The sequence below is a fragment of the Pipra filicauda genome, unplaced genomic scaffold (assembly GCF_003945595.2).
Source record: "Pipra filicauda isolate LSUMZ 115617 unplaced genomic scaffold, ASM394559v2 scaffold1_size10287979_pilon, whole genome shotgun sequence".
In the NCBI taxonomy this organism is placed as follows: domain Eukaryota; kingdom Metazoa; phylum Chordata; class Aves; order Passeriformes; family Pipridae; genus Pipra; species Pipra filicauda.
The window spans coordinates 2977910-3005195 of record NW_024104310.1 but is presented as its reverse complement, the minus strand read 5'-3'; the positions used below and the strand labels follow the sequence as shown (position 1 = coordinate 3005195).

At 40.1% G+C, this 27286-nt stretch overlaps 1 protein-coding gene across 8 annotated transcripts in view; it reads right to left on the bottom strand.

Moving 5' to 3' along the window:
• Nucleotides 1-13985: 13985 nt before the first annotated feature.
• ARHGAP12 (Rho GTPase activating protein 12) overlaps nt 13986-27286 on the bottom strand; it is a 75983-nt gene continuing 62682 nt past the window's right edge. For 5 of the 8 annotated variants that reach the window (XM_039380717.1, XM_039380716.1, XM_039380715.1 and 2 more), the window contains 9 exons: nt 25761-25865; nt 25304-25402; nt 22669-22777; nt 21581-21700; nt 18630-18728; nt 16504-16581; nt 15526-15660; nt 15153-15255; nt 13986-14733 (listed from right to left, as the gene is read on the bottom strand). In XM_039380717.1, coding sequence (XP_039236651.1) covers nt 14559-14733; nt 15153-15255; nt 15526-15660; nt 16504-16581; nt 18630-18728; nt 21581-21700; nt 22669-22777; nt 25304-25402; nt 25761-25865 — 1023 coding nt within the window. In that variant the 3' untranslated portion in view covers nt 13986-14558. The remainder of the gene's footprint in view (nt 14734-15152; nt 15256-15525; nt 15661-16503; nt 16582-18629; nt 18729-21580; nt 21701-22668; nt 22778-25303; nt 25403-25760; nt 25866-27286) is intronic. The other 3 variants (XM_039380721.1, XM_039380719.1, XM_039380718.1) reach the window with 2 other exon arrangements.

Sequence of the window (27286 nt, the reverse complement as noted above, 5' to 3'; positions counted from 1 at the left end):
GTCTGGAAGTTTACAGAGACTGCGTGGAATGACAAAATCCCATCAACGACGTGAGAGTGATCTCTCAGCAAGTTTCTAAATTTCTGCCTTGAACAATAGATGTGCTAATTCTCCCTAACAAAGGTCTGTCACCTCAGGGTTTTCCCCTGAGCTCCTTCTGAGATTTCTCTGAGGAGGTTTTGTGATGGCATCGCTCCAGGATTATGAACCAAAGCAGAAATCCCACATAGCAAATCTTGTCAGACTTTTCTGCTTTTTATGCTTTCATAATCCACTGGAATCTTGTATTAAAGAGTTTTGGACTGCCTGAACTGCTTATAGTTATAAATACTGAGATGCTTTGGGAAAGGGTTATGGGGACATGACTAATTCTTATGAACTATGGGAAACATAAAATGCAAGGTGAGGAAAAAGAAATGAAAGGAAATGGCAAAGAGAGAGAATTGTTTAAAAGAACTAAAGATAAATTGTAAGCTTTTCCATGTATGAGAAAACCCCAAATGTGTGCCAGTGATTGAGCTTGGATGAAACATCCCCAAGGACCTTGCCTAACCATGTCCTGCTCCCAGGTCCTGGACACTCACAGGGGCTGTGACCTTAAAGCAGTACTTACCTCCTCTGGTGCAAAGCTTGTTTTAAGCCCTGTGTGTGAGCAGAAGCTGCTTTCAGTGACTTTCTAACCAGAGAGTTGCTCCTTGGCCCATGTTGGGTACTTCCTCTGTGAGGGTGAGCTGGGATGCAGGGAAGATGGTCTGTGAGTGAGAATTGAACTCGTTTCATAAGCACAGTCTGTGCCTCTGGCACACTCCATTTTGTGTTCCTTGCTCTTTTGGCTTGTCATATTCAATGACACACTGGTCTCATTTCCTCTTCCTCCCTTCCCTGCAAGCTGCTATAGTTTTGGTGTGTCATCAAATATCCTTGTGAAGACTGGGCAGAAGCTGATGGTGTGGTGCTGACTGGAGCAGACAGAGCTACATGAACAAACTGTTTTCTGCCTGAAAGAGTCTGAGCGGCACTAGTCAAGCCAGTGCTTGTCCCTGTCCCAGACAGAAAACTCATCTTCTTGGCTCTGTGCAGGGGCTGGGTATCACCAGAGACCTCTGTTAGGGACTAAGAAGAGGACCAGGAGCACATGGCGGCTGCAGGGAGAGGCAGCATGAGCCTCAAGTGATCCTTTTGGAATGTGATGCAGCATCTAACTGAAATGCTTCCTTATGAGAACCACTTTGTAGTGCTCCCCTGTGATGATTCATGAAGCTGAGGCAGTACCTTCTTAAAGCAACTCTGCTCTGTTAGGCTGCCTTTCAAATATCTTTCGAGCAAAGATAAAAGATGCTAAGAAGGAGGTCTTAGAGCTGTCTTTCAGACTCCACTCTCTCCTATATTAATCCAATAACCTGTAAAACAATTGACATGAGTTCTCAGGAGATGTAATACAAAGTGTTCATTTTAAACCAAAGAAAAACCAGTCCCGTATTCAAAATGAAACTACTGTAACTCACAGCATGTCCAGGTCCACTAGTTCTAGAAAGCTTTATTTAGGGGGAGATTTAAGACAAAATAGTGTTTAAATACAAACAGGTAAGAGGTGCACTAGATTGTGTGCCCACCCAGAACTGGGATCCAGGCTTGGGAGGGATGGAAATCTCAGAACTGGGTAGCTACATAAATTTGCATGACCCTGAAGCTGCTTTTCTTACTTTATGACTTTTGGGTATTAAATATGCAAGATTTTTAAAATAATGTTTTGCAGTCAACACACCATTTTATTATCTAACCTGTTGGAATGAGTGGTGGTTGTTTATGACCTTAATGAATCTGTACCTCAGGACAGGAGGTTGGCATGTGAAGCTTAATTAAGATCTGCCAAGCATTTCTGCCCCCAAGCCCCCCGAGGTGCTGGTGCAACATTGAAGGATGTCGTGGCCTCACTGCTGACCGCAGGCAAAGGAGTAGAGTCGTTGAGTTGCTGTGGGCAACACCCATCTGGGAGTGGTGTCGGCAGCAGTAACACACTCAAAAAGCATTCCCATGGGGCTGTAAATGTGTTAATATCAGCGCTGAGGCTGCAGACAAGGTAGCCAGTCCAACACAAACCTTTCAGCACTAGCCAAGGGCAACTTTTAAAAAAGAAGATGTTGTCTGCACACTGCTTTTATGCACTTGCACATAATCACATACCAAAAGGAGAAAGGGGAAAATTTTTTAAACATTCTCTACTTTCTGTGTTTGCTCTGGGAATGGATAAATATTTTACATTAACTATGTTCTTCTGCCAATTTTTGTCATGAGAGCACTGTCTCTGAATTGTAGAGCCTGTGAATTATAGTGGTAAATGCTGTATTGCTTTGACCTTTTGAAATGTCTCCAGCATGACTGGCTGCCTGTCCTCCCCTTCCCCCAGAAGTCAGGCAGGTTGTAAATATAGGCGAAATGGAATAGCCAGATAATCAAATTGAACCTATTTCACTGCAGTGCGGTGCAATCACAGCACAGCGAAATTCCATCAGCGTCGGAGGCTGCATTTCGAGTGCCTCGGAAATCGCTTTGTAACTGTCCACGCAACCTGAGGAGCAGTGTTTGCCATCTGTGACAGTGTGGGCTCTGCATTTTTAAGCCTCCTGTAGCAAAGAAAAAAAAGAAATCCCAAAACCACGTAAAAAAAATGATGAAGAAGTAGGCTGACATTTTACAAAAACACATCTGAAAAAAATTACCTTGACATATAGGATGATTGATAAGTTATACTTACCTTGTTGGTTGATTGTTTTTTTTTTCTTTTAAAGACACTAAAATGATTCCTCTGCTCCAGAGCAGATAACAGAATTGCTTGCTGCATCACCTGAGCTTGCCTTCTTCAGAGAATAAGTACTTTAGTCATTATATTAGCAACAGCATTGAAGTGCAGTGAATAAGCAGTGATACAAAGAGCACCATAACTCTTGCTATTCATGAGGATGAAATTTAGGAGCAATGTCCCCTGACCAAGCAAAATGAAAACATGGACATTGAAATCTGTATAGATGGTTTTTTTCAGTAGCAGGAGCCAAGCACAGCACTGTGCTTCTGTTTCTTGCAAGCCCAGCGATGCTAGCAGTGGGGTACCAGGGCATAATTAATGTTTACTTACAATCAGCATCTTTCTGTGCCAGCAATCATGGCAGACTGAAACTAAGCAGGGGAACCAGAAACCCTGCTGCTTTCAGCTGTCTGGAACAATAATTACACAGTGCCATGGTACCTCTGGGAGTCTGGCACCATTTATCCTCCCCGACTCTCAGCGTTGGTTACCTGCCACAGAGCAATCCCCAAAGCAACCAATCCTCAACATCATTTTCATACAAAAGGTGGGGAGAATGATAATGGCTATGCTATTGCTCTGCCTTCAGAAAGCCAAGCTGATGGCTTAATTGAGGTTAAAATAAGCTCCAATCAGAGAGGTAAAAACTTAACAGGGCTACTTAATCTTATATAAATACAAGAGAGATACAAGTGCATGAGGAGAGAATAATAACTGACTCTGGTGGGGTTTCTATGGAGAATAATCATTAGCCAGGCAGTGAACAGATTGGACTGGGAACAGGCTATTTAGCATTCATGCCCTGGTGGTAAAGGCTTTGAGCTGGAGCCTAATTTGAATTTTAGGGCTGGGTTTAAAATGAAAGGACAGAAAGGGAAAAAAAAAAAAAGAAAAAAACCCCCCACAAAACCAAAGAACCTGTCTGGAGCAAAGCAGCATCAACTTAATTTTTGCCCTAGACTGTACTAAAGAAAATTGACTGACTTTTACTCTGTCACCTGACTGTCTAATATAAGAGAGAAGTAATTGCAGGACAGGAAGGCGTTCAGTTGACTTGGGAGCAGGGATTTGCCCTACCCAGAGCAGTGTCCCCAGTCCTGTTTCTACCTCCCCCCACCACCCATACACTTTCATCAGCACCACTGGGAATGCTACCAGAAAAATAAATGAAAAGAGAGTTTATTTTTTGCTTTACATCTTTATTCTCAGAGCTAATTTCCTTTTTGGAGCTTGAAATTAAAATACTTATTCTTTGGCAAATCACTGGAAAGGTTTGTCAAAACTCGGATATTTTTTTTTTTTGGGCCTCTAGATAGTTGTTTATCTGTTTCGGTAAGTTAAATTAGATGTTAAATTTCAAAAGTATTTGAAAACACTTATTGCATGCAATGGTATTTCAAATCAGTGCTGTAATTTCAACCCTTTTTTTGCTATGATTTTTTTTTTACCGGCTCCTTGCAAGACCAGTTTCTGTTATAATTACTTTCTTTTAAAGAGACTATGTGAAAAAATGCAATAACTGCTGGAGATGTGCAGATCCTGCCAAAGTACAGTTTCTAGGCTTTGTTTTCCTCAGTGTGTATCCCAGAAATGAAGTGATGCCTTTTCCTCACCAGCAGCTCAGCTGACACAATCCCATACCAGCTGCAGCAGGGATCTGGCCTCTAGATCTGTAGCTGGAGACAGATAAAGTTAGAAGCATGTATGATAGTGCCGATTGTATTTCAGAGTTTATTTTTTTTAATGGAAGTCGAGATCCTGTCTCTCCTGTTATTTTTTGCTTAGTATTTGGTAAAGCATATCTTGTTATTATACAATTTCAAAATCATGTTACATCCACCATGACAGAGTCTGTGATTTGCTATGGGCTTCCTCTGTTTACTTAATAGCTTTGCTTATACCTCCCCATTTTCCCAGTCTTAGCTGGAAGTCCTTCAGCTTATGTCCATCAAGAGATAAAAATAAACTGTAGACTGCAGCTGAGTGTAGCTGGATGCTCCATTACTGTTGTGAAGCACAGGAGTCCTCAGGAAAGCAATGAAAAATTACCCCTCTCCAGGCAATGAAAAATGTCAGGAGCCTCACGGTCTCTGAGGCTTTAAAGGAGAATAATTATGCCGTGAAGCAATTGCTGCGTGGCAGAGACCTCGCAGCACTCTCAAAGGGAAGACTGTGAGACCCCTTTAAAAGGGAGATCAGAGCCCTCACACGACACTTTTTGGGAGAAAGTGGGTGAGAATAAAAAGACCATATGTCCAGACTGGCTGCCTTCATTGAAGTGAGTGGTTCTGTGCCTTCCAGAACTACTTGCAGCCAGGAAAATAAAGGATAAACATGGTCCAACAGATAAGCGGGTGGGTGTTTTTAACTGACCGAGCTGCGACCTTAATTCTGCTGGTAGCCAACCACTGCAAGACAATCAAACAAACAAAAATGACGTCTTAGGCAAGGAGAGAACTTGGCCAAATTTTCCCTGGAAAACCCACTTGCCCCTGTGTTGGTGAGCAAGGGGCACTCTTCGGTGAGAGGATACAGCCTACCCTTGGCCTGGGCTGTGCCTCCTGCTTGTGCAGGTGAGGGCTGTGGTGGGGTGAGTCACAGCCAACCCAGAACCTTGCCCCTAGCTATTGTGGCTGGCTTGGCCAAAAGTTGGGGCCCTCCTGACCATGTGGAGCTGCATCCAGTGTACAACTCAAGGAGCAGGATAAAAAGGGGGGATTTTTGTAGCCTCATAGCATTCTTGAGTGCACTCTGCAGAGGAGATGTAATGAGGACGATGACCAGGACCAAGGATGACCGATGTGATCAGGTCAAGGCAATTCTGGAGCTACTTGTGCTTAATGGGTAACAGGGGCCAGAATTTGTTAGATATTTCACCTCCCTAGGAAAGAATCTGACAGACCCGAGTTCATTATCCTGGGAGAAGGTGACAGTGCTGTTCTGCTAGATTGAACAGGAGCAGGGTTAAGGTTGCAAAAAGAGGATTAGAATCCTCCTAATTGTGTCTTCCCTCTCTTTTAACCATAAAAAGTGACTGTGGAAGAGTGTGAGATGCTGCTGGGCAGCTTGGTGGGGAACGGAGCTTTGGGGGAGGGCAAGTACTTTGCCCAGTGTTTGTTTTCAGGGCAGGTGGGAAGGGGCCCAGATGGTGGGATCAAAGGAGCAGTAACTCAGTCACTATGACTGTGCCATCTGCTCTGCCCTGGGTTATAATTTTCAGCTCTTCCAACTTCACCCAGGGCTTTGTGACTTGTTCGGGGACTGCTTTCTGCAAATAAAAAGGGAAATGGAGGCTCTGTTTTGCAGACCTTGAGCTATCTGTCAGGAAGGGTATTGGGGCACATATTCTGCACAGCAATGCACTATGGGGAAATCGTTACTAGCCCCTAAAATACCACTGCATGGCTTTACAATATTTTTTTTTCAGAGTTTAAATCACAGCCTTTTCATGGATGCCATGCTCTTCCTAATAACGCAGTTGTAGTTCTGATCACCAGCTCAGGTGAAATAGTAATAAATAGCACCTTTGTATATTCTTTTAATTTGTCAGGCAAATCTGCTAGACTAAGCCAAATGTGCTAGTACTTTGTTTTTATTTTAATATTGGTTCTTAATATTCAGAGCCTTAATCTTTTGTACATAATTGTAAGATGCTAAGACCCGCACAAAGTTAAATATTTGTCACAACAAGCTTTGTCTTTGAAATAATAATCAAGCTAAATGTTTTTGATGTTTGCCTCCCAAACCTCTTCCAGATGCCATAAGGTAGCTAACAGCACCTTCAAGTGTTGGCTTTCTCACCCTGAGCAGAAATGTAATTCCAACTTTTCCTTATCTCTCCAGCGCGCAGCTAGTGGAGCAGCTCTTCCCCTGATGACCTGACTCATGGCAGCTACAGGTTAGGGCAGGACAATGTAGCAGCTATCATGGTCACCACTGTGGGAGACACAGAGGGATGGGTCCTGGCAGAAGCAGGGGAGGGGAACCCCAAGGTCTGCCCCATTTTGTGGCACTGGCCCTATCCAGGATGTTTGTGAGGCTTTGCCATGTGCTCTAAGGAGACAGCAGCAAGTAGTGCCAGGTCTGCTGCTTTAGGTGACAGCTCCTGAAAGTGATTCTTTCTCTTCTCTCTCCAAACTCTGTGTTTCAGGGGTCAGTGCAGTCCATTTGCAGTGCCCTGGTGACAGCAAGGGAGGTAGTTTGTGAGTGCTGCTTCAGGCTCCATCACCCTCACCTATAGCCCAGCCCTTGGAGCAACACTTTCTACCAGTGCTCTGGTCCCTGGTGCTTCAGCAGAGCTTTTGTTCACGTGGACAGCAAGAGTTGCAGCTACCTGAGTGTTGACATCATACAAACATCTTGGTCTGGAAAGAGATAAAAGTAAATACCTCATCTGCACAGACCCAGTGCCACTGCCCATGATGGCTTTCACTGTCCTCCCTGCTAATGCTGGCTTTCCTTGCCAACACTTCTCAGTAGATGTGTAAATTTTGGAGCACTTTGATATATCAGCTGTTTATCTGAGCTTTTGCTCCTCACAGGGACGTGTCCCTACAGATATCAAGCAGACTGATTTGCACACCCTTCTCCCTTTCTTTACTTACTCTAGAGAATGAAGAAGTGAGATATGGTAACCTTTTATCACTTCATGGACTTCTTAGAGACACAGGGGAAAACAGATCACCAAATACATTGCAGAATGGGAAAAGAAGTAGTGGATAAGGACAGATCAAGAGCTACTTAGATGTGCAAAAGGAAAAACTTCTGAGTAAGATGAGTGTTATGTGCTAGATAAGACTGCCTGGAGGCTCTACTCTCTCCATCAGTGGACGTCTTTAAGACAAGCCCAAACTGCTTCTGGGCCTGGGAGAAACACAGCTCTGTGACTCCAGCCTTGTTCTGTGCCTGCATTTGCCTCCAGTGCCCCTGAAGGGCTGGGGATGATTGTGCTGCTGTGTCCAGGTAGGGCTGAGCAGGTGTGCTGGGTGCTTGCTTTACCTATGTTTTTCCTGGAGGGGCTTCCCTTGCTGGGCTGGGAGAGAGGCTGTGGTGCTGGGTGCCATGTCCCAGGGCAGGCCTGTCTTGCTGGGGGCTGACAGGGTCCATTCATGCCTGGATCTCTGCATGGTGGCACCTGGCAGCAGTTCATGGCTCCAGGATTTCTTTGTCACACCCAACTCTCGCATCACAGACTATGGTAAAGAAAGAATAACTTCAGCTGGACTTTACTGAACTCGTGAGGACAGTGACAGGACCTGGTTCCACCATGACCATCCCAGTCCCCAGGAATGCTCCAGCACATTGTAGCTGCGAGTGCTGCTGTGGGTGATGAGTCATTTTTGCTCAATTGAGCAGCATTACTTTAGGAGATAAATGGGAAGGAAGATTTGGCCAGGAGAGGCACTTTCATTTGATATAGGACATGAATGGCCAAGTAGGAACAAGGAAGCTGATGGCTAAATGGAAGGCTATGTGCCAATTCCATTCATAGATTCTTTAAAACCAGAGAGGACCATTATAATCACGATGTCTGGCCTGTAACACGCCACGAGCCTTAGCTCATGACCTAGCAAATTAGAAAGGCAGCAGGAAGGAAGGAAAGCACTGGTCTCCCCACTTCTGGCTCATACAGCATAGGCAGTGCTTCTGAGACCTGAGACTGATGCTGGCAGAGAGGAGTTTGCCTCGCCAGCAACAGCAGCACTCAGTGTTTCATTGTGCTGCATCCTGCTCTCATGTGCTCAGGCTTTCTTTTTATCTCAGGGATGCAAAGAAAGCCCAGGACAACCACCTGGGGAGTTAGTTATGATTTTAAAGAGCTAATGATGCCGCCCACTGTTCAATGTTTATAATAAACTGTCCTCTCCCCCTCTTAACTAAATTGTGTATATACAGGGTAAGAAGCTGTACCCAAGGACACTCTGAGCACTTGGCTTGCTGCATGGAGCTGCTGTACTCCACAAATAGGAAAGGGGGACAGAAAGTAATTTATTTTCGTCCATTTGAATGGGGTAGGCTGGGAAGCTCTGGCAAAAGAAGGGGACAAGCATGATTGTGGCCTATAACTGCAGTGTTTTACTGCAAACCCGAAGACTGTGCAGTCCTTTTGGCAGCTGGCTCACAGCTCAGCCTACACAAGTGATGTGGATGGGAATTTAAAGGTTGCATGGAATTATATTGCTTTCCTTCAGTCTCGTGGCAAATATAACACCTAATTGCTTAGCTTACATACATTTCTACAACACAGAAGAAGACGCAGCCTGCGAAATAGGGAGCAGCACACAACCTGCTTTACCTATTACCTGTAAAGGGATATTTTTTAATTCTCTAGTCCATGCTTTTATGATGATGACTGCTCTGTAATGAAGTGTCTATGGCTGAGCGGCCTGTGCCTCAGCCTCCGCAGGCAAAGCAGTGCTCTGGGCAAGGCACAGCACATTCCAGTCCCCAGGCTCCAGGCTGTTGTACAAATAAGGAAGCAAAAGGTCCAAGCTGGACTGGCTTCCAGTGCAGCAGGAATAGTAGTAGGTGGATGAATAAAGCAAAAGGAGAGATTAATAGGAAAAAAAGTCATCATTAAAATTTCAAAGAGAAAAGCTAGAGCAGGACTAGTACATCAGCAAGAACAGCACTTCAGCTCTGAAACAGCTTGTTCATAACGGGAAATATGGTGGCATCCTTTATCCTACATAACACTTTAAAGGAGTGCAGAGGAGAGGCACTACCTTGTCTCAGTTTTTCTTCACAGAAGAAAGCTGTGAAGTTGAGCAGGTCACAGGTGTGCTTGTCAAGGCCAGCACCCACAAGAAGATGTACCCACTCAGTGCTAAAGGACAGAGTGTCCCTGCAGCAGGCAGGGACAGGTCAAGTGCTTGCAGACACAGCACTGCCCAGCCTGGGCTGATAGGAAAGATTTTCTTGGAGAAAGGTGATTTTCAGTTCTGTTTCTAGGTTAGGTACTCCTTTACTGGAACAAGTAACCAGTCAGGACACTCACATGCAGGAAGTGAACAAGCCACCACCAGCTCAGAAACACCCTCTTTGTAAAGGCAGTGAGCACTGGCACATCTGAGGCCAGCAAACACATCGACAGTAGTTTGATTACAGCTGTTTGGCCACAGCACTTGATGAACCAGACAAGCTGACCGATGTTTAATGAGTATCTTCTAATGCATGACATAAGAAATGACAGCTTTTAATTATGGTATTTATTTCTTTAGAGGACAGCAGTTTCTTTCACATTATGAGTTAACAAACTACTCTGAACAGATTTGCACTATGTAAGCAAATCTAAACTAGTTGTGAAGATAGTTTAGCTTGGAGCTTTATTTTTTTGCCCGTACTCTCACTTTTCAGCTTCATACATTTCTTTCTTCTGGTGTGCTGAGGCTGTAACAGTGCTTCTCATGATCCAACAAGGGTTGGATCTCAGATAGGGCACTCAGTGTCACCAGAGTAACAGTCCCAAACTGAGAAGAAGTTTATTTTTGTATTGTGAAGATGCTGGTTGAAGGAACATAGTTCTTGACTTCAGCACTCAGGTGCTTGTATCCAGTGAAGCTGGACACAAGCACACCCCTAAGGAGCTCACACATAGAAGCTACTCTGGAAAAGCCAGAGAAAGCTGCCATTTTGTAATGTTACTTAACTCTGTCTGTTTACAGAGCAAATTATCCTTAAAAAATATAGCCAGGCCTTCATCTGTATTGTAAGAAGTGCAAAAGAAGAAAAAGAGAAAAGAAAAAACAACCCTAACCCACACTCTTGGAAGCCTGGCTCTCTCCCAGGTCTCTGGCCAGGATTCCTGCAGTTCTGAGTGCCTGTTTCTTTGCTATCTTGCTTGTCTGTCACACCTGCTTTGTCTGGTTGCCTTCAGCGTTTTGCATTTACTTATTCCCACACTAAGGATCTCTCTCCCCTTCCCCAGCCAACTTTATTTTAGTGCAATAAGCTGCAAGATGAGGTACCAAGAGAAATAAAACTGACACTATTCCTGCTTGTTCCACTTTGCAGTTCTGAGTTAGATGTATTCAACACATATATCTTTTATTTTTTCAAAGTAGCAGCTGAGTACCTTACCAAACTGAATCCATTTGGGGAAGTTGTAGGAAACTAATATTAGAGCTGCCATTTAATTCTCAAGGCAATAAAAAGGACTGAGAGGCCAAGTTGCCTCTGAATGTCTTTCATGTTGGTTTGTTACACAGTGTGAGCTTGTTTTACAAGTGCTCTGTTTACAAGAATGCTGGGGGAGCTGGAGGGGGGGTGTGGGGATGTTCATTTAAGTCCCACATTCACATAGGGCTACTTTTGTAAAGGCCTGATCCAGTCCTACCAGCTGCTTGCCCACAAAACTTCGCAATTGTGGAAGCTAATTAAGATTCTTCAGAGGAGCTCTCCTCTCCCAGCGGCTGCAGTAGCCTCATCAGACATGCTGTCCCTCCCCCTGGGCCCGGCAGAATGCCCTACTGTGCTTGTTCTACGTTATGGCTTATGAATTAACCAATTGATTCTGAAAATATCATTACTTTAGGGCTAAATAAAGCTCTTCCCTTAAAGGGGAAAAAGCCTGGGCTCTCCATAGGAATAAACTGATACTGTATTACCTACAAACTCCCTTCCCTCTGAGGCTGCCAGTTGAGGATTCACTTGCCAGGATACAAAGGGTTCAGTACAAAGGGAATTTATCATGGATTTCTGTGAAGATGGGGAGGAAAGCCAGGGCCCAGGCAGTAAGCGTGACCTATCCACTTGCATGTAAATAAAGCTTCCTGCAAGCAACTCCGATTCAAAAAAAATTAGTTTACATGAATTGACTCTGTATATTTGCCTTGTCTTTTTTGTGTCCACTTCTCTCTCCAGCTTCAAAGTAAAGAGACCCATAACTGGTATAGATCAAGCATATCTGCAAGTTGCCTGGTACTAATGCTGTGTAGCTGAACTACAGAGCTGAACACAGCTCCAGTGCTGGAGCAAACTCAGCTGGCAGCGATATATGATGTTGGCCCTCCACTATCTTTGAGTGCTTATGGCCACAAAAATGTATATTCAAGCCTTAAATTGGTTTTAAGCCAAAACCAAATCTGATTTAGAGCCTAAACTGAGGAATATATAAAATTAACTATGTCTCATCTAATACAAATAGCTGTGTCTGTGCAAACCCCTGGTTTTGAATATTTAAAAGAATGCTAACTGCAGGAACAAGACAAGAACTTTCAAGCAGTAAAAAACTCCAATGCGGTGACTTACACAGTTTTAAATTGGTCACAACAAATGTACCATCAGATTGGACTTCATCCTCCTCCTCCCGAATGTTTCAAGTGTTTACCTACACCTCTTTCAATTAAAAAGAATACCCTCCCATCCCCAAACTAAAAATTAGAATATTAAGAACACTGCATAAAACCATACTATATATTTGTAATAACAAAATGCTTTATTTGGGGGGAAAACAAGGAAAAGTGTGACATCCTCATTATCAAATTGCTTTAAAAAGGCATTCTTCCTTTGAAAAAGGTAACACTCGTACAAAAAACGTGACCGGTGAACAAGCCCTCTCATTTAGCAGTGGGAATTCTTCCTTATTTTACAGCCAAAGTAAGGATTTGAACAACATACAGCCACAGATTTCAACTTTGCTGGTATTTTCCAGTAGCTTGGGACATGGCAGCCACTCAGCACTGCTCCGGTGTGACGACACACCGTGGAGATGGGGCTTTCACAGCTCTCACACAGGTCGCTTTGCAACAAACCACAAGACTTCACCATTACCACAAGAAGACACTGAGAAAGCCACAGGGTAACTAATCTTCTCGTTTATCTCCAAAAACTTTTCATGCAAGCCCTATGCTCATGAAATTCTCGTACCATTCATCTGATTACGCCTCAGTGCGTCACCACACATCCCCTCTGCTGTAAGCCAGGGCTGTGTGTGGAAGGTACACAGCAGATCAAAGGCTACTGACATACAACCACTTCCTCAACGCAACTGCTTTCTGTACAGTAGGTTCCACGTTAGGATGTGTTTTAAAGACTGTAAATTTATATCCATAAATTACTTCTGCCCTCTCTGAACCTTATGTTAGCATTTAAGTTGTTAAAGAAAGGGACTGGGAAGTTCCTAAAATTGTCAGGTTATAGAGCAGGCATTCATCTTTTAGTTCAGTGTGACACTGAACTAAATACGTGACACCCATGGTATCCACCCATGCTAAGGGGTAAGATACATTGGTCTTGTTTAAAGGGGGTTCATGTTGTCTGAAGTGTGAATGGTAAACTCTAAAAGAACTATTGGTTTTCTTTATTCAGGTTAGACATAACAAATATGTCAGATACAGCAGTTAGTCTAGAAAAATACATTTAAAAAAATCTTCAGCAGACCATGCTCCCTGTAACAAAATCTTTCAAAACCAATTTTACAAATTATTCTACATTAATGTAAAAAGAAAATCTTAAATTTAGCATCATGGATTCCACCAAATATCTATCTATCTATCAAAACATGACTTTCACTATTTGTAGGTGTTAGAATTCATAATACATTTTTCTAATGTATCCTGTACATATTAAATAACCTAAAAGGCTCCTCTTGTAGTGCATTAACCATTTAGCAAGCACACTCAGTATTTCTCCAGTACCATTTGCATTACAGTTATTTGCCTGCAAATGTAATTAACATCTAAAAGTGCACACAGTTAGATCCCCTCCCTCCCCATAACCTGTTTCCCTGCTGAAACCCAGACATCCACTGGAAACATTATGCTACTGTAGCTAATCTACCCATGATTAGAAATGTGTGACTAAAGTGTTCTTAAACTATACAGGGACTGAATTATATACAAGAATCAAAAGGACAGCTCATATTTACATCAAGAATGAACTTCCACTACCACAGCATTATACCATGAACTCAATACAGTGTTACAGTCGGTGTTTACTTAGGACTTCAGATTTAGATCAGTATAACACAAAACTTAGCTCAAGAAATACCCTGAAAAAAAGAACATGTTTATTAAATATTACTTCTGTTATGCCATAAGCCATATCCATTGCTGGATATTCTTACAAGTTCAGTGTTTGAAATAGTGTAATAGTGTGCTGCTCTATGAAGCAGCTAAGAACTTCTAGAAAGGTTGCTGGGGAAAAAAAGGAAACAAAGAGAAGTGAAAAAAAAACCAAAAAAAAACAAAAAAAGGGGGGGAAAAAAAAAAAAAAGGAAAAGGGGCAGCAGATACCAAGTGAAGCACTAGATTTGAATAACTAAACCAAACTGTTAGCGCAAGTCCAAGACAGGCACCACATGCAGAAACCCCTTGGAAAAGTGTCATAGAGATCTGAGTAGGTTGTAATACACAAGCTTAAGGTGTTTCTTCACTGAATTTTTCCATACTATTTGGCAGGACTTTTCCCTACCAAGTGGAAGAATTTTGAGATTAAATTCCAGATTATCCAGTTTGAGATTAATGGCTTTACTCTCCAAGAACTCCAGTGTATGAACCTATATTACATTTTTCCAATGCTACTTGAAAAAGGCAAACTATAAACTTTTCAATTCACTTTTTACATTGAACTTCTCAAAGAAATCCAAAGTGTTGTCTTTAATTCGCATTAAAGTGGTCAAACATTTCTCCTGTTTCTTCCCCCCCCCAAAAGTGCAAAAAATGAGTTGCTGCTTGGTCCACAAACATAAAATAATTCCTTCTGATGGAGTACTGCTGCCAACTCATCACTTCCAGTTTCTACTTCAAGAAAAACGTCAGCGTCCAAAGATGGAATTCAATTCCAGTAGAATTAACTCTACAATCTGATTCTGGTATACTGTGTGGACTGCTATGTTACCAGTCTCTTTCTCTGGTTTTAATAAGGTTGGACCAAAAACTATCGCTATACTTTGATAGGTCATTCGGTTCTTTTCTCCATTTTCTACAACTCTGAAAGACAAAAACATACACAAAAAGAGACTTATCAGTGTTAATAGGATGACAGAAAAAGACCCAATCCAAAGCCAAAGACTAGTCATAGTATTTTGTAATGTCTTGTTACTAGGACATGCAGCTGCTGTAATTTCCCTCTCTACAAAAGTTTTGTTTTGAAATGTTATTCCTGGTCCTCTCACAATCCCTCAAACATAAGGGCTTGGCAGTAAACATCACAACTATGAAGCATACTGTCTAAGGTCTATTTGGTGCTCTGCAAGCTCACATAAAAACAGACTGACATATTGCTCATAACAAGTCCAATATAGGAAATAAAAATGCAGTGGAAACAGCCATCTAGTACTTTCAACCAGATTATTTAGCTTTAAGAGAGGGTCAGCAATACGAAGTCTTTCCTTCTATCTCTTACTTACCTCTTCAGGTGTCTAAAGAGTACCTGCATAGTGTCCTGATTTGGTTTTGGCAACTGTTTTATTAAATCTTTAACAGCAGGGACACGCTGCCTTGGCTCTTGCTCTGCAAAAGGATGAGGTATACAAACAAAAATTCAGTATTTTTGTTTAAAACTTCGGCATAAAATTTAACAGGCTGGGAATAAAAGCCATGGTTTGCAGTGGCAATATGAGATAGGACACTGCCACCTCCCGACCGGCCCCTGCATTGCAGACGGGCAATTCCACGGTAGTTACCGCCGTTTATAATCAAAACATTCTTTTTATGTCCAAAATAATTAAAACAATCGAGCAGAACTCGTACAAACACCACATCCACATTTTTCAGACTTACTAATTGCATTGACAAAGTCATTGAAGTGATTGTAAGTGAACAGCGGCTCTGGCAATTCTCTGAAAAACATCTTTAAAGCTCCTGTGATGACATGAATATCTTCCCATTTACTGTCATTCAAGTCCAGTTTCTCATCTGAGAGAGAAAAATGAATAATTAGTGCTAATAATTTAACTATAAAAGCTTTTTTTTTGTTTTAAATAAACTTAACTATTCTTTTGTACCTATTGCTTTTAAAGCAGCGAAGACTTGCTCCACTTCAGCCCCTTTTGTAACCCATTCTGGGATATAGAGCTGTGGCAGCATAAAAAGGGATACAAAACCTCAATTGCTACAGGCAGAGATGGCTAAACTCTGCCTACTGCACTACATGCAGCTCCCCTACACTGAGGGCATTTTCCAGAAGGGAACAGGAGTTGCTGACATAACACAAATTTTTTTCTTGTCAATTAGGAAATGAGAGGTCAACTGTGGATGGGCTACTGTCCCCTTCCTAGTTGCACCGAACAAAACACTATGATTTTGCCAGATGAAAGGGTTTTCTACACAGAGCATGGTGAAGAGGAGTTAAGCCCCTCCACACTAAAAGGCAGTAGCAAATCTCACTAAAAAAACCCCCATTAACTTACAATTTTAATGCTAGTGGAAGGTTAACATGCTTGCTGTTTTTCCATAAGGTATGGAGTTATTTTGTCTGAAATAATCCCCTCTCCTCAAATTCTATTACCACCTTTCTTTAGAATTCTGTTCTAGTTATGCCTCTATGCTCCACATGAGACCAAGCCTCCAGGTTATTGGGTTTTTCAAGTGGTGTATATTACATACTCAGTTCCACAATTCTGAAGTAACTTTACTTTGAAGATGGCAGTAATTTCTCATGAAATACTACAGTTATAGAGAAATTTTTTTCCTGAGTTTTCTATGAATTTCAACCATCTGAAAATATATGCAATTGTAATGTAGTTGGAAGAAGCTTACCATGGTTGACTGCAAATCTTAGCTTCTGTATCACTGCAAGATTGCCACTAACTCTGTATAAGCCATCAATATCTAATCCTGAAACAAAGAGATAAATCCATTTTAATACCTCACACATATTTGAATTCTAAAATCATTAGGCTGCTTCTTTATAGGTCTACTCAGCAAAATTAAAAACAAAAGAAACCCACCTTGTAACAAAGGGGGGGGAAGTTAAACTAGTTTTTTTTGATGGGCAGGGTTTATAAGAAGAGGTTTAATTTGCTGACAGAGGTTTGGTAGGGCCAAGTTCAAAGTGGTCTCTATAACTTCCTATGCAAGCAGAAATGAGGCAACAGCTCCAAGTTTCCCCAGTGAGACTCATTATGTCTTCTTTAAGATGCTCTTGGTGGGTGGGCAGGGAATACACGGGAGTCCAACATGCAAGAACCAAGTATTTTGTGGAAACAATGTTCAATTTTTTTACGTATGGTTAAGAAATCCAATCAAATCATGCATAGAGAGCATCTCAAAGTTGTCAAGTGACCAGGTTTGCATAGAGAAGGAATGCTGTGCATGCACAGAGCTACCCAACAGCCTACAACACTAAAATGGGTAGCCCTTGCCTTAAAGGATTGTACATTCAACCGGAAAAGAAGAAAACTGTGTCTCTGTGCTTGTTACTGCAGTTACTCAGCAGTGATTAGGAGGTAAGGAATTTATTTAAAGAGTCACTTGAATACAGCATGTGAGTCAGTGCCACTGAGCAGGTGAGTGTTGCCAGAATACCTGCAAGTCCCTGTAGCTCCTCACGGAGTTGTCTGATGCAACAGAGCACAGTTACCAGCACCATCTGACATATCCCTTTTCCCCATAATCCACTAGTCATTCCTTTACAGAAAGAACTGATTTGAAGTGTATTGGCAGTAGGAAGAAGAGTTGGAGAAGTGGGGGGAATAAGCTGTTCATTTCTGTCAGCTTCCCCTCAGGTATTTAAAAAAGGAAAACTTCACTATCTTCACTGCAGTCCTGTCTTTAAAATAAAAAAGAAATAAAAAAAAAAAAGGAACAAAGCAGAATAACCTCTTTCTTACAACCTGCAGATCACAGGTGGAATAAAACCTGCTGTCACAGGCAAGGTGGCAGTTTGTCAAGCTGCAGTAAGGCAATGGAAGCAGTTATTTTTCCCCTCCCAGGTCATAAGATAACAGCATTGAGAAAGAGGTCTACAGGCTGCAACAAAATCCTAAATGAAGTTTCCATGAAGATGCCTTAGAATTCACATGTATTCCCCCTGTAACACTTACCCTGATTCTCAAGAGAACGTTCTCAGATTAACGGACTGGAATATATCTGAATGATGATTATGGAGATGCCATAATCCCCTCTCAGTCATCTTTTCCAAGAGATAGGGCAATGACAACAGCAAGAAACAAGCAAGAAAACCAGCAGAGACTACAGCCATGTCAGGAGTCACAACCAACATATTTTCAACAAAGATTTAAGGTGTCCTTTACAGCAGACAACCCAGAATGTCACATGTAGCTTTCAAAGTTTTCTCAGTTATTAGGTAGGAGACACTTATTTGCAATGAAAGCAAAGAAAAATTGAGTCAATGTGTGGGCACTGATAATCTCCAGAATTGCATAAAATTTAGCAGTCGGTGTAACTGTCTGAAGGGCATCAAACTGATAGACTCATCTTCTGGCAGTCAATGTGTATACACAGCAGGAACACAACCTCTTCCGAGAAGTTTGTTTCAAGGAAGTTTTAATAGAAGTGATTGTTAGCATGCTTAAACCTTCAAAAAATGAATGGTTGCATTTTGTTTCTCTCTTAATCTGAGAAGATTACTACTTCTTGTAATCCCTCTTTCCTTAGAGCCTTGCTGCCAGGAGGCTGCTCTGCCTTCTCATCAGCTTGAAATATACCGAAGCAGACCAGCTGCTCAGATAGAAGATTTCTTCCCCTCTTCCCATTTTGGATTCCACCTATGTCCCCATTCTTGAAAACGCAATGCTAACTACAGATACAAGTTTCAGATTATTTTCCCCAAATAACTCTACAGCATTTTAAGATTAAAACATTCCAAATTAGGTAAGAGTGGTGAGCAAGAGAGATTTGAAAACAAAAAACTTCAACCATACCATGTTCCTCAACATGCTCAATGCACAGCTTCACGAACTTTGGCACCGTGCCGTTTTCTCTTTGACACAAGCTGGTGAGATTTGAACCAAAAACTTGATCTGGAACCAAGTAAAGAGACTGATTTACGGTGGAACAGGGACCAAGTGACAGAACTAGTTCAGGTTAAAACAAACCTCTACAAAGGGCAAAGACTACTGGATACAATTGTCATGGTATTGGAGTGGAAATAGGAAAGTTTTGAAAAGAGTTTGCAGCAGCTCCCAGCGAGAAAAAGCTCCCAGTAAGAAAGAGTGTCAGCAGTTACACAAATGTGAACCTCTGAATAAGGAACTTTTGCTACTGAAATCATTTTAACCCATCAGGTGGTACTTGTAAGAGTCATACAGTTAATAATATAATGAGAAATGCAGTGGATTCAAACGTGTCCTGTTACACTCCATTCCTGTTCTGACTTCAAAATATATTTATTGTAATCTTTGTTAAAAATGTGAACAGAGATAATAAGCTTTAACTAGAGTGAAAGCTTTAGGTATTCCTTGGGGAAAAACCCTTTAAAATTTCTTTCACTGAACCTACTATTTAACACAGCAATATGTATCAATTTACTTTAATGTATAGTCTTCTAACACTTTTAAGTTCTGATATAGATTTGTAAAAAAACCTTAACAGAGCTCTGAATGGATACAAACGTGACCATGCATAGGTAACCTCTCTGCAAGGTCAGAATCTAAATATAGATATTTATGGTCAAAGATAAATTTGAGTCTTGTTTTCAAAACTACAGAATCCAGGGGGAGTGTTTTCTATCATAAACTGGAGCAAAATGAAAATCAGCTTGGGCAGAGAAGAGAATCTTGCAACGTCTCTCTGAATTTCAGCAACATTGATTCCTCTTATTTCAATTATGTTATCACCAAACCCTTTAATAGACCCATTTCTATGGCTTTCATCAAAGATGACCAAATAATAGACGGCCTCCTCTGTTCAGATGCATGAGACAGAGAAGCAAAGCTCACACTCTTAAAGGGAAGAAGGTTTTTGTTTGGTTGGTTTTTTAACCTGTTAAATAAGGTATGTAAGTGGCCATCTTCCCAGAATGAAGCATATCTTACTTCACAGCTTCTGCAGAGACTGCTCTTGCATTTACATCATGCATAGTATCTACTTCATTTCCATTTTTCATGTTTAGTAATTTAAGTAGATTCATTAACAACTCTTGCATCTTGACAACTGCTTTGGGAAATCCAAACAGCACACCAAACCAACTATACAGTATGAAAATGGGCATTTAATGATATTATTAGCATACACATATAAGGCTAAACCACCTGGAGCCCTGCTGTAGCTACTCATGCAGCCAGCTGTATAAGCAGAATCAGTAGCAAAGGACTGAAAAAGTGCACTCAGTAGGAAGCCAGGTTAGCATGCAGCTGTGGCAGGTAAAGCAGTGCAGATTAGGTAGCAGAAGAAAATAGTAGCATGTAACAAAGTAATTTGCTACAATTACCTTTCGCTTTATTAATTTCAACATACACAGGAATAATATTTTTTCTTCTTATCTCAAAAGTAACTTCTGTACTTTGGCTTTTCCATGTGACAAAAAACTTTAGCACAGTTACTTCTCCACTTAGTGCATGCTGTTTCAAGTGGATTTTTCTTTCTAGAACTTTTCACTATTTTTTCTGCTCATACTGTGTTTGCCAAGCTTTCCATTTACTAAGCTTGTTCTGTAGCAGCCACAAAAGTACATCGGTCTTTTAAATAAAGACTTCTGTATTCTTCATTCATACAGCAAATGTAAAACTGTACAGTGCAGATCCAACTTTTAAAATTTACACCATGCTTTTAAATAAAAACAAACTCTTAATTCCTTAATGCCTTTATTAGAAATCCAATCATTAGCATGCACATGTACAAATTAAACTTGGCTTAGTGTTTACTGTTGCTAATGTCAAAAGTTATGTCACTGAGCCGTGACATGAATACTAAGCTGTAAAGCAGAGTAAAATGTCGAAATCTGGGAATAATGCCTCCTTATCCCAAACAAAATTTCCATCATTTACAGTTATATTATATTTGCAGATACACAAATATATCAAACACCACATGCAACAGAAGCACACCTGTTAAAGTATGTAGTTAGGCAAATTACAGTAGGATTTGGTCTGGTATTTGCCTACCCATATGCTATTTTGACCCTAGTAGAGCACCATCTACAAGTCCTGCTAAAGCATACAAATAAATAAATAAATGAAGTTTTACAGTGAGTACCAAGTCAATAATTTACACAAACAAATCGACTTAAACCTGTGCAAATACTGTTCTCTGAAAGTTTCTACAAGCGTGACAAAAGGAAATCAATTCTTTCATAACTTTCACTCAAGAGTATCTGTAAGACCCATTGTTTGTGAAACAAAACAATGTATACATTCAAAAAAAGTTATGGGAAAAATGTTTTAAGTTAGGATTCCTTTAACCTTGTCCTGGTTTGCCTAAATATCTCATTTCTTATGAGATGGCACAGTTGTCTGGTTCCACACAGACTAAAACACCCTTGTGAAACAGGTGAGCACATGCACCCAGCTTTGTACCCAAAGGGCTTTTCTTTCCCTTATATGCACAGCTCAGAAGAGTGAAATGCAGTGCTTCTTAGCTAGAGAGTCCAAGTCCAAATGGGCTCCTAGGCCCTCAGTTTTCACTGCAGTTTTGCCAGCAGTGAGCTGAAGGAGAGCTCATTGCTCATAAACCCCTGTGCAGTTTAATGGCTCGTAGCAGCACTCAAGAAGTACAACAGTCAATCACCAGTTCCACTATACATCCAAGACTTTTGTTAAACAAACTATACACATGTATTTTACTCTGGAACTAGACCATTTTAACCCCCATTTTACACATGAACTACAAAACTCAGCTTTCCAAATTATTTCCTCTGTTAAAAAGGTTCATTTACCCTTAATGTAGCCTTTTTCACGGACGGCTTGTAACGTAGGGCGCCGTGTCAGAAACTTCTTGAGCTTCGTTTTGGTCTTTTTCTGATCTGTGGAATCTATATTGCTAGGTGCTTTCACTGCTGAAAAGAGAAACACATTTAGCATTACTAGCCAAAGAACCAACACTGCATTTATCAGCCAAGAAACCAACATTACAAAAAAAAAAAAAAAGAATTAAGCTCCAAGATACATAAAAAAGCTATTCAAATTTGCAATGCATCCACAATTTTTACCTTAACTTTTTGGAACTCCTCATAAATAGCATCCAGTTTTCAAACCACTAAGACAAACCTGCAAAGCCAACTAAATGGTAGCTTACATAAGGAATCAATGTGGGATTTTAAAAATACAGCTATGTTTGCAAACCTGTCTTGTGTCTCATTAGGTTAGCTATTTTTGAAAGAAATAAATATTTTCTTGAAAATTACATATAAGACCTGGAAAAAACCAGTCTGCCTGATTAATTTTTCTGTGCACAGGAAGTTAATTTCTGCATTTTAAAGAAATTTAGCTCCAAAATTCTAAAGTTGTAATTAAAAATGTTTAGTTTCTCTAAATCAGCCAATACATCATTACTAACTTAGTGAAATTGCAGTTTAAGCTAACAGTGCAAATATTTATAGATGCCGTGCCCCAGATAAAAATCAAGTAAAACTATTACAATCAGTAGATCAACAAAAGAATTCTTATTCAAAACTATTTATAAAGGTCAGATAAAACAAACACCTAATTACTTCTGTGCATTTGACACCACCTCAAAAATAATTCATTTCACCGCCACTTATTTTACCATTTTTAATGTGTTATACAGTAGAAGATAAAGACATTTCACATTTTTTTTAAAAAATTTGGTCAATAAGACATGGAAGAAAATTTACCAAATGGCATTAGGATGCAGAATGAACTACATAAGAATCAGTTTCCAAACTTGAGTAGTTTCATTTTTATCTGTCCTTTTGAATTCTTCCCTATTTACACGTAATAATGAAGATGCAGAAAATGAAAACTGGCATTGCTAGAAAAAATGAATGGAAAAATTTCAACTCACAACGAAGTTTCTTAGAGTCTTTATTCTCCTTCTCTTTCTCTTTGTCTTGTTTTTCCACCCCAGGAGAATCTGGTACCTCATCTTCTAATGGTTCATCAGGCTCTATTACCTATTAGATTTAAGATACACAGTGATCAGTTTGCCAGTTCACAGAATATAGCATTAACACACAGGTTTCCTGTAGACAGTTCTACAATACATAATTTTTCCTCCCATAATGATATTCAGTTGGTTCTTTCCTGATCTCTAGGTGTTAAATATCTCTTCAGAGATGATACCATTTCTGGTAGAGTGAATTACTTCGAGAAACACTGTTTCATCATAAGACTCAATAAAGAAAGTTTTGCTGGACACTGAACAAAGTACAACCAGCCCTTCATGATAACACTTCATTACATCAACCAATAAACAATAGAAATTATTTTTGGTTAGGTTTATTTTCCAAATCCAATAGACAAACATCAGCTATTTAATGGTCTGCTATAAAAATGCCTGACTGATAAGAGTTGAACACTTCTAGAGCATTTACCTAATTTCTTATCTCTGTAACTAAAATTTTCTTTATAGAAATGAGGGTTACCAATTGGAAAATTTCACTACCATCAAAACATACACTGAATTCACTCTGAAAAACTAAATGTACCCCTGCCTAAAATTCTTGTCCCGTGTTACTGCTATCTCAGCATATTCTCATTCAACACTGTCAAGTGAAAATGTAGATCACATTGAAGTGTGGAGGCGGGTAATCCGTACATCTGCAGCCTCATACCTATGCTATGTGCATGACTGCACATCAGGAGATGGGAAAAGAAACTTCCTCGGGTTTCAGGACAACATATTCCCTTTCAAAACCACATTTTTTCTTACTTCACTTCTACTGAAGTGAACTAGACTGCCTACACAGTTACCAAAATCTGACCATAGAGTGCCTTATGTTACAAGGAAGGACCTTTTAAAAATAAGACAGTTGTGTACTCCAGAGCATTCAGTGAGTAGCAGCATGACTTCACTAAGTTGCATTTTAACTCAAAGGGCAGGTGTTGGCTTCAAACACCTTCATTTCTTGTTCCTTTTTGAAAACTTTGGATAGCCTTTTTACACAAAGACCAGTTTATTCAACTGCCCAATTCATGTCCCCAAGGATCCTCCGCCATTCCTCATGAGGCCTCAAAGTTCTTTAGGATTCACACACTTTAAACCTAGTAACTGTCCTGGGGAAAAAAAAAATCACCTGGAATCTAATTTGTATTATGTAACAAATCTAATCTAATAACTTGGAAATTTCTGTATGCAAAACAGAGTTGTCACATCCTTTGTAGGCAGCTATTCCTCTTGCACAGAATATTGCCACAACAGCAAAGGAGCAAAGAGAACAATCTCATCTGCCCCTTCTTTTGAGGAAGATCTCATCACACTAGGAACTAGTGCTTTGATCATGGGAAAAATATTCACAGTTACTATTACCATAAGTTTTCCAAAATTAAAAGCTGGCTTTAGATCCGATGGCTATTTGTACCCAAAGCTTCAGTGCTCCAAGTTATCAGGTAGTCTGATGTACTTTAACTCATGCCTTGTTATCTTGGGTCTCTTGGCTACCAGCTCCCAGCAGTAATAATACATCACCATTTCTTCCAGAGTGCTGATAAACTCTTCTTATTCCACTATCACTTCCTCAACCTAACATGCAGTATCTCACTCACATCTCAGCATATCTCAGCCTTTTCATCTCCATTTGCATTTAAGCAGGAAAGAAGTGGCCTCAGTGGTGTTACACAGGCCAGAAGGAAGGTTGTCGCTGAGTCACTGCCTTGCCTGGCTATTAAGGGGTCATGACATTTTCATACCACGAGAAAGCAGATCAGAAGTCTAAACCATGAGCACTCGGAAAGAAACTGAACTACTCATATTAGCCTGCTGTGTTTTGGTGGAAAACAGCCATATGTGAAAAACATCAGAGTCAAGAGAAATGAAGGCCACTGAGTGGCATTGAAAGCAACATAAAACGGAGATAACAGGTAGCAGCCAATCTGGAACTATTAAAAAATAAGAATACATATGAAGTAAAACTTGGTATGAGAGGAATTTTTTCCCAAAATCTCCTCCAACTCCTTCTGAATTAAAAAAATGTTCTTCTTGTTTGGCAATATCTAGATCAAATGCTCAAGCATTTTCTGATATTTAAGTAGTTAGCACTATGCTGTCAGACAGGAAGAGATAATACAGTATTTTGCCAGGGCTTTTAATTTGCACTTTAGTGCAGCCTTACTAAGTGAACAGCACTATCAAATGAGGACAAATGTGTCACGAAGCATTCCCTCAGCCATCCTCCCTGCTTCATTCCCTCTCTGTCAGAACCTTTCAGGTCACTGAGACAGACAAGTATTTGGCCACAAAAGCAAGTTCATTTCTGAGATGGAGGTCAGCCCATGCTTTCTCTTTCTTAATCCAGTGGACCATCGTTCTTCCTCTGCCACTATTAATTATATTTCACTTGTCACCATATCCTCAAACTCCTGCTCACTCTCAAGAAGATCAGTAAATGAAGATGTACATGGAGCATCAGAAGTTGTTACATCAATCAGTTTACTAAATAATATTACCTTGAAAATAGAGCCTTCATGACTCAAATACATACCTGATTATTGATGGTATAGTTAAGAACCTTATACCATTCATTAATAAAGCCGTCATTATCAGATTGAATTAAGAGCTCAGTTCCTTGGCGGGTTTTTAGCTTTAAAGAAATAAAAACAGATACCATTAGAATTAATAAACACACTACAATTCAAAAGTGAAATTATCCAAATCAAATTAAACTTCTCCCTGGCATAACTTAGATAATACATAGCCACTCAAGAACACTTACCAGTGAAAACAGTAAATAACAATCTGCTTAAAATTGAAAAGCATACCCCATATAGAAATATTTAAAATGGACGTTTCTTGCAGGTACTAAAGATACCATATACATTTAAGCTGGTAGAAATGGATAAAAAAAACTTTTTTTTGAGGTTTTGATTTTAATTTAGGAAAAACCTCTTACATCAATAATTGAAGTGCATAGATCTCTTCATTTAAATGAAATAATTCACCTCAATAACATTCTTTTTGCTGGATTTGTCCTTTGAGGCCCAGTCAATCAACGCCCCTTTGAGATCCACTGTAAATTCTGGCTTAGACTGATTGACACCAAACTTCTGGAAAAAAACAGGAACAATGATGTCAAACTTAAAAACAAAGAAATTCCTTACAGGTACACAATCTGGCAATCCCCTAAATACAACATTGTTATTTACAGTCTATACAACTTAACCCAAATACAGTACTTTGCCACAAATCCACAGGCATAATACCAGGAAAACAAAAAACCTTACACTGAACACCCTGTAAGCATATCTATTACAAGCTGCTCAAATTAAAGCCTTCAAAATTCCATAACCAAGTGTTGATCAGATTCCAGCAGTTTTTTTGCCTATCAGAAATGGTAGAAGTCCAAACAGCGTTTGATTGTTGCTTGATTTTAATCAAGATAGTCACAAGCTTTAAACAAAACTAGCTAATAACTGAACAAAAAAAAACCCCAAACATTGTCACTTAATCAGTGGTTGTATATCAAACCAAAAATCAAACCAGACAGTGGGTTTGCTAGACAGAAATCACATCCCTCCACACTGAAATAGCACTATCAGTTTTTACATTTATCTACACATTTTTATTTATTATTTTTTTAAAACATTTACGTCCCAATGCTTTTATATTTTTCTGTAGTGCTTCCATTGCAATACTGGGGCATATCTTACCAAGTAAACAGAACTCACTGTCTAGCTACTAAACTAGTAAATAACCAAATAAACAGCAAATAACCAAAGCAATGAACAAAAAAAACCCTGAAACATTTAACTCACAAGTAACCCTTCAAAGAATTTGGAAGCAAACATCAGGGAGCTATTTTTACCTACTACTTTTACATCTATGTTAGCTATCTAAATTTTTTTAAATAAAGTACTTTCACTAGGATTTCAACATACACCACATAGCTTTGAAATGCAATTCCTGAAGGAAATCAATTCAGTGGTCCATACGAACAAAAAGCTTTAATTGTGAGTAAAATATGGAACAGGAAAAGCTGTAAGTCACTGAGTTATAGCACAGAAATTTAATGTTGTAGTTCCAGGGAAAGCTTGTAGCATCTGCTCCATCAGAAAGGCTCTTTTCTATTCCTTTAAGAAGTCTTTGATGTGTGAATGCTGCTCCTGTGACAGCTCTGGGGGACCTAAGCCCCAGGACAAGCTCCTTGTTGCAAACACAAGCTTCCAGCCTGTACAAGAACAGCCATATCCAAGGGGAGAAAAAAAATGGTTCAGAAAACAGGACTAATCTGCTGCTTCTGATTAAATTCCCAGCATGGATGTTAATTAATGCTAATTGTGTTTTAGAAAGGCTGTTTACCACTGAAAAATCTCCCTGCCTTGAGTCCTAAGGGCAATGAAGTGTTGAATGGAAAGTAGCATCTTAAATTCTTTATTTTACCCCTGAAATATCAGAGAAGGGAAGTATTTCTAATTTACCCAATGCCAATTAGCACTTGGGAAAAAAAAAACCTCCACCACTTTTCCCT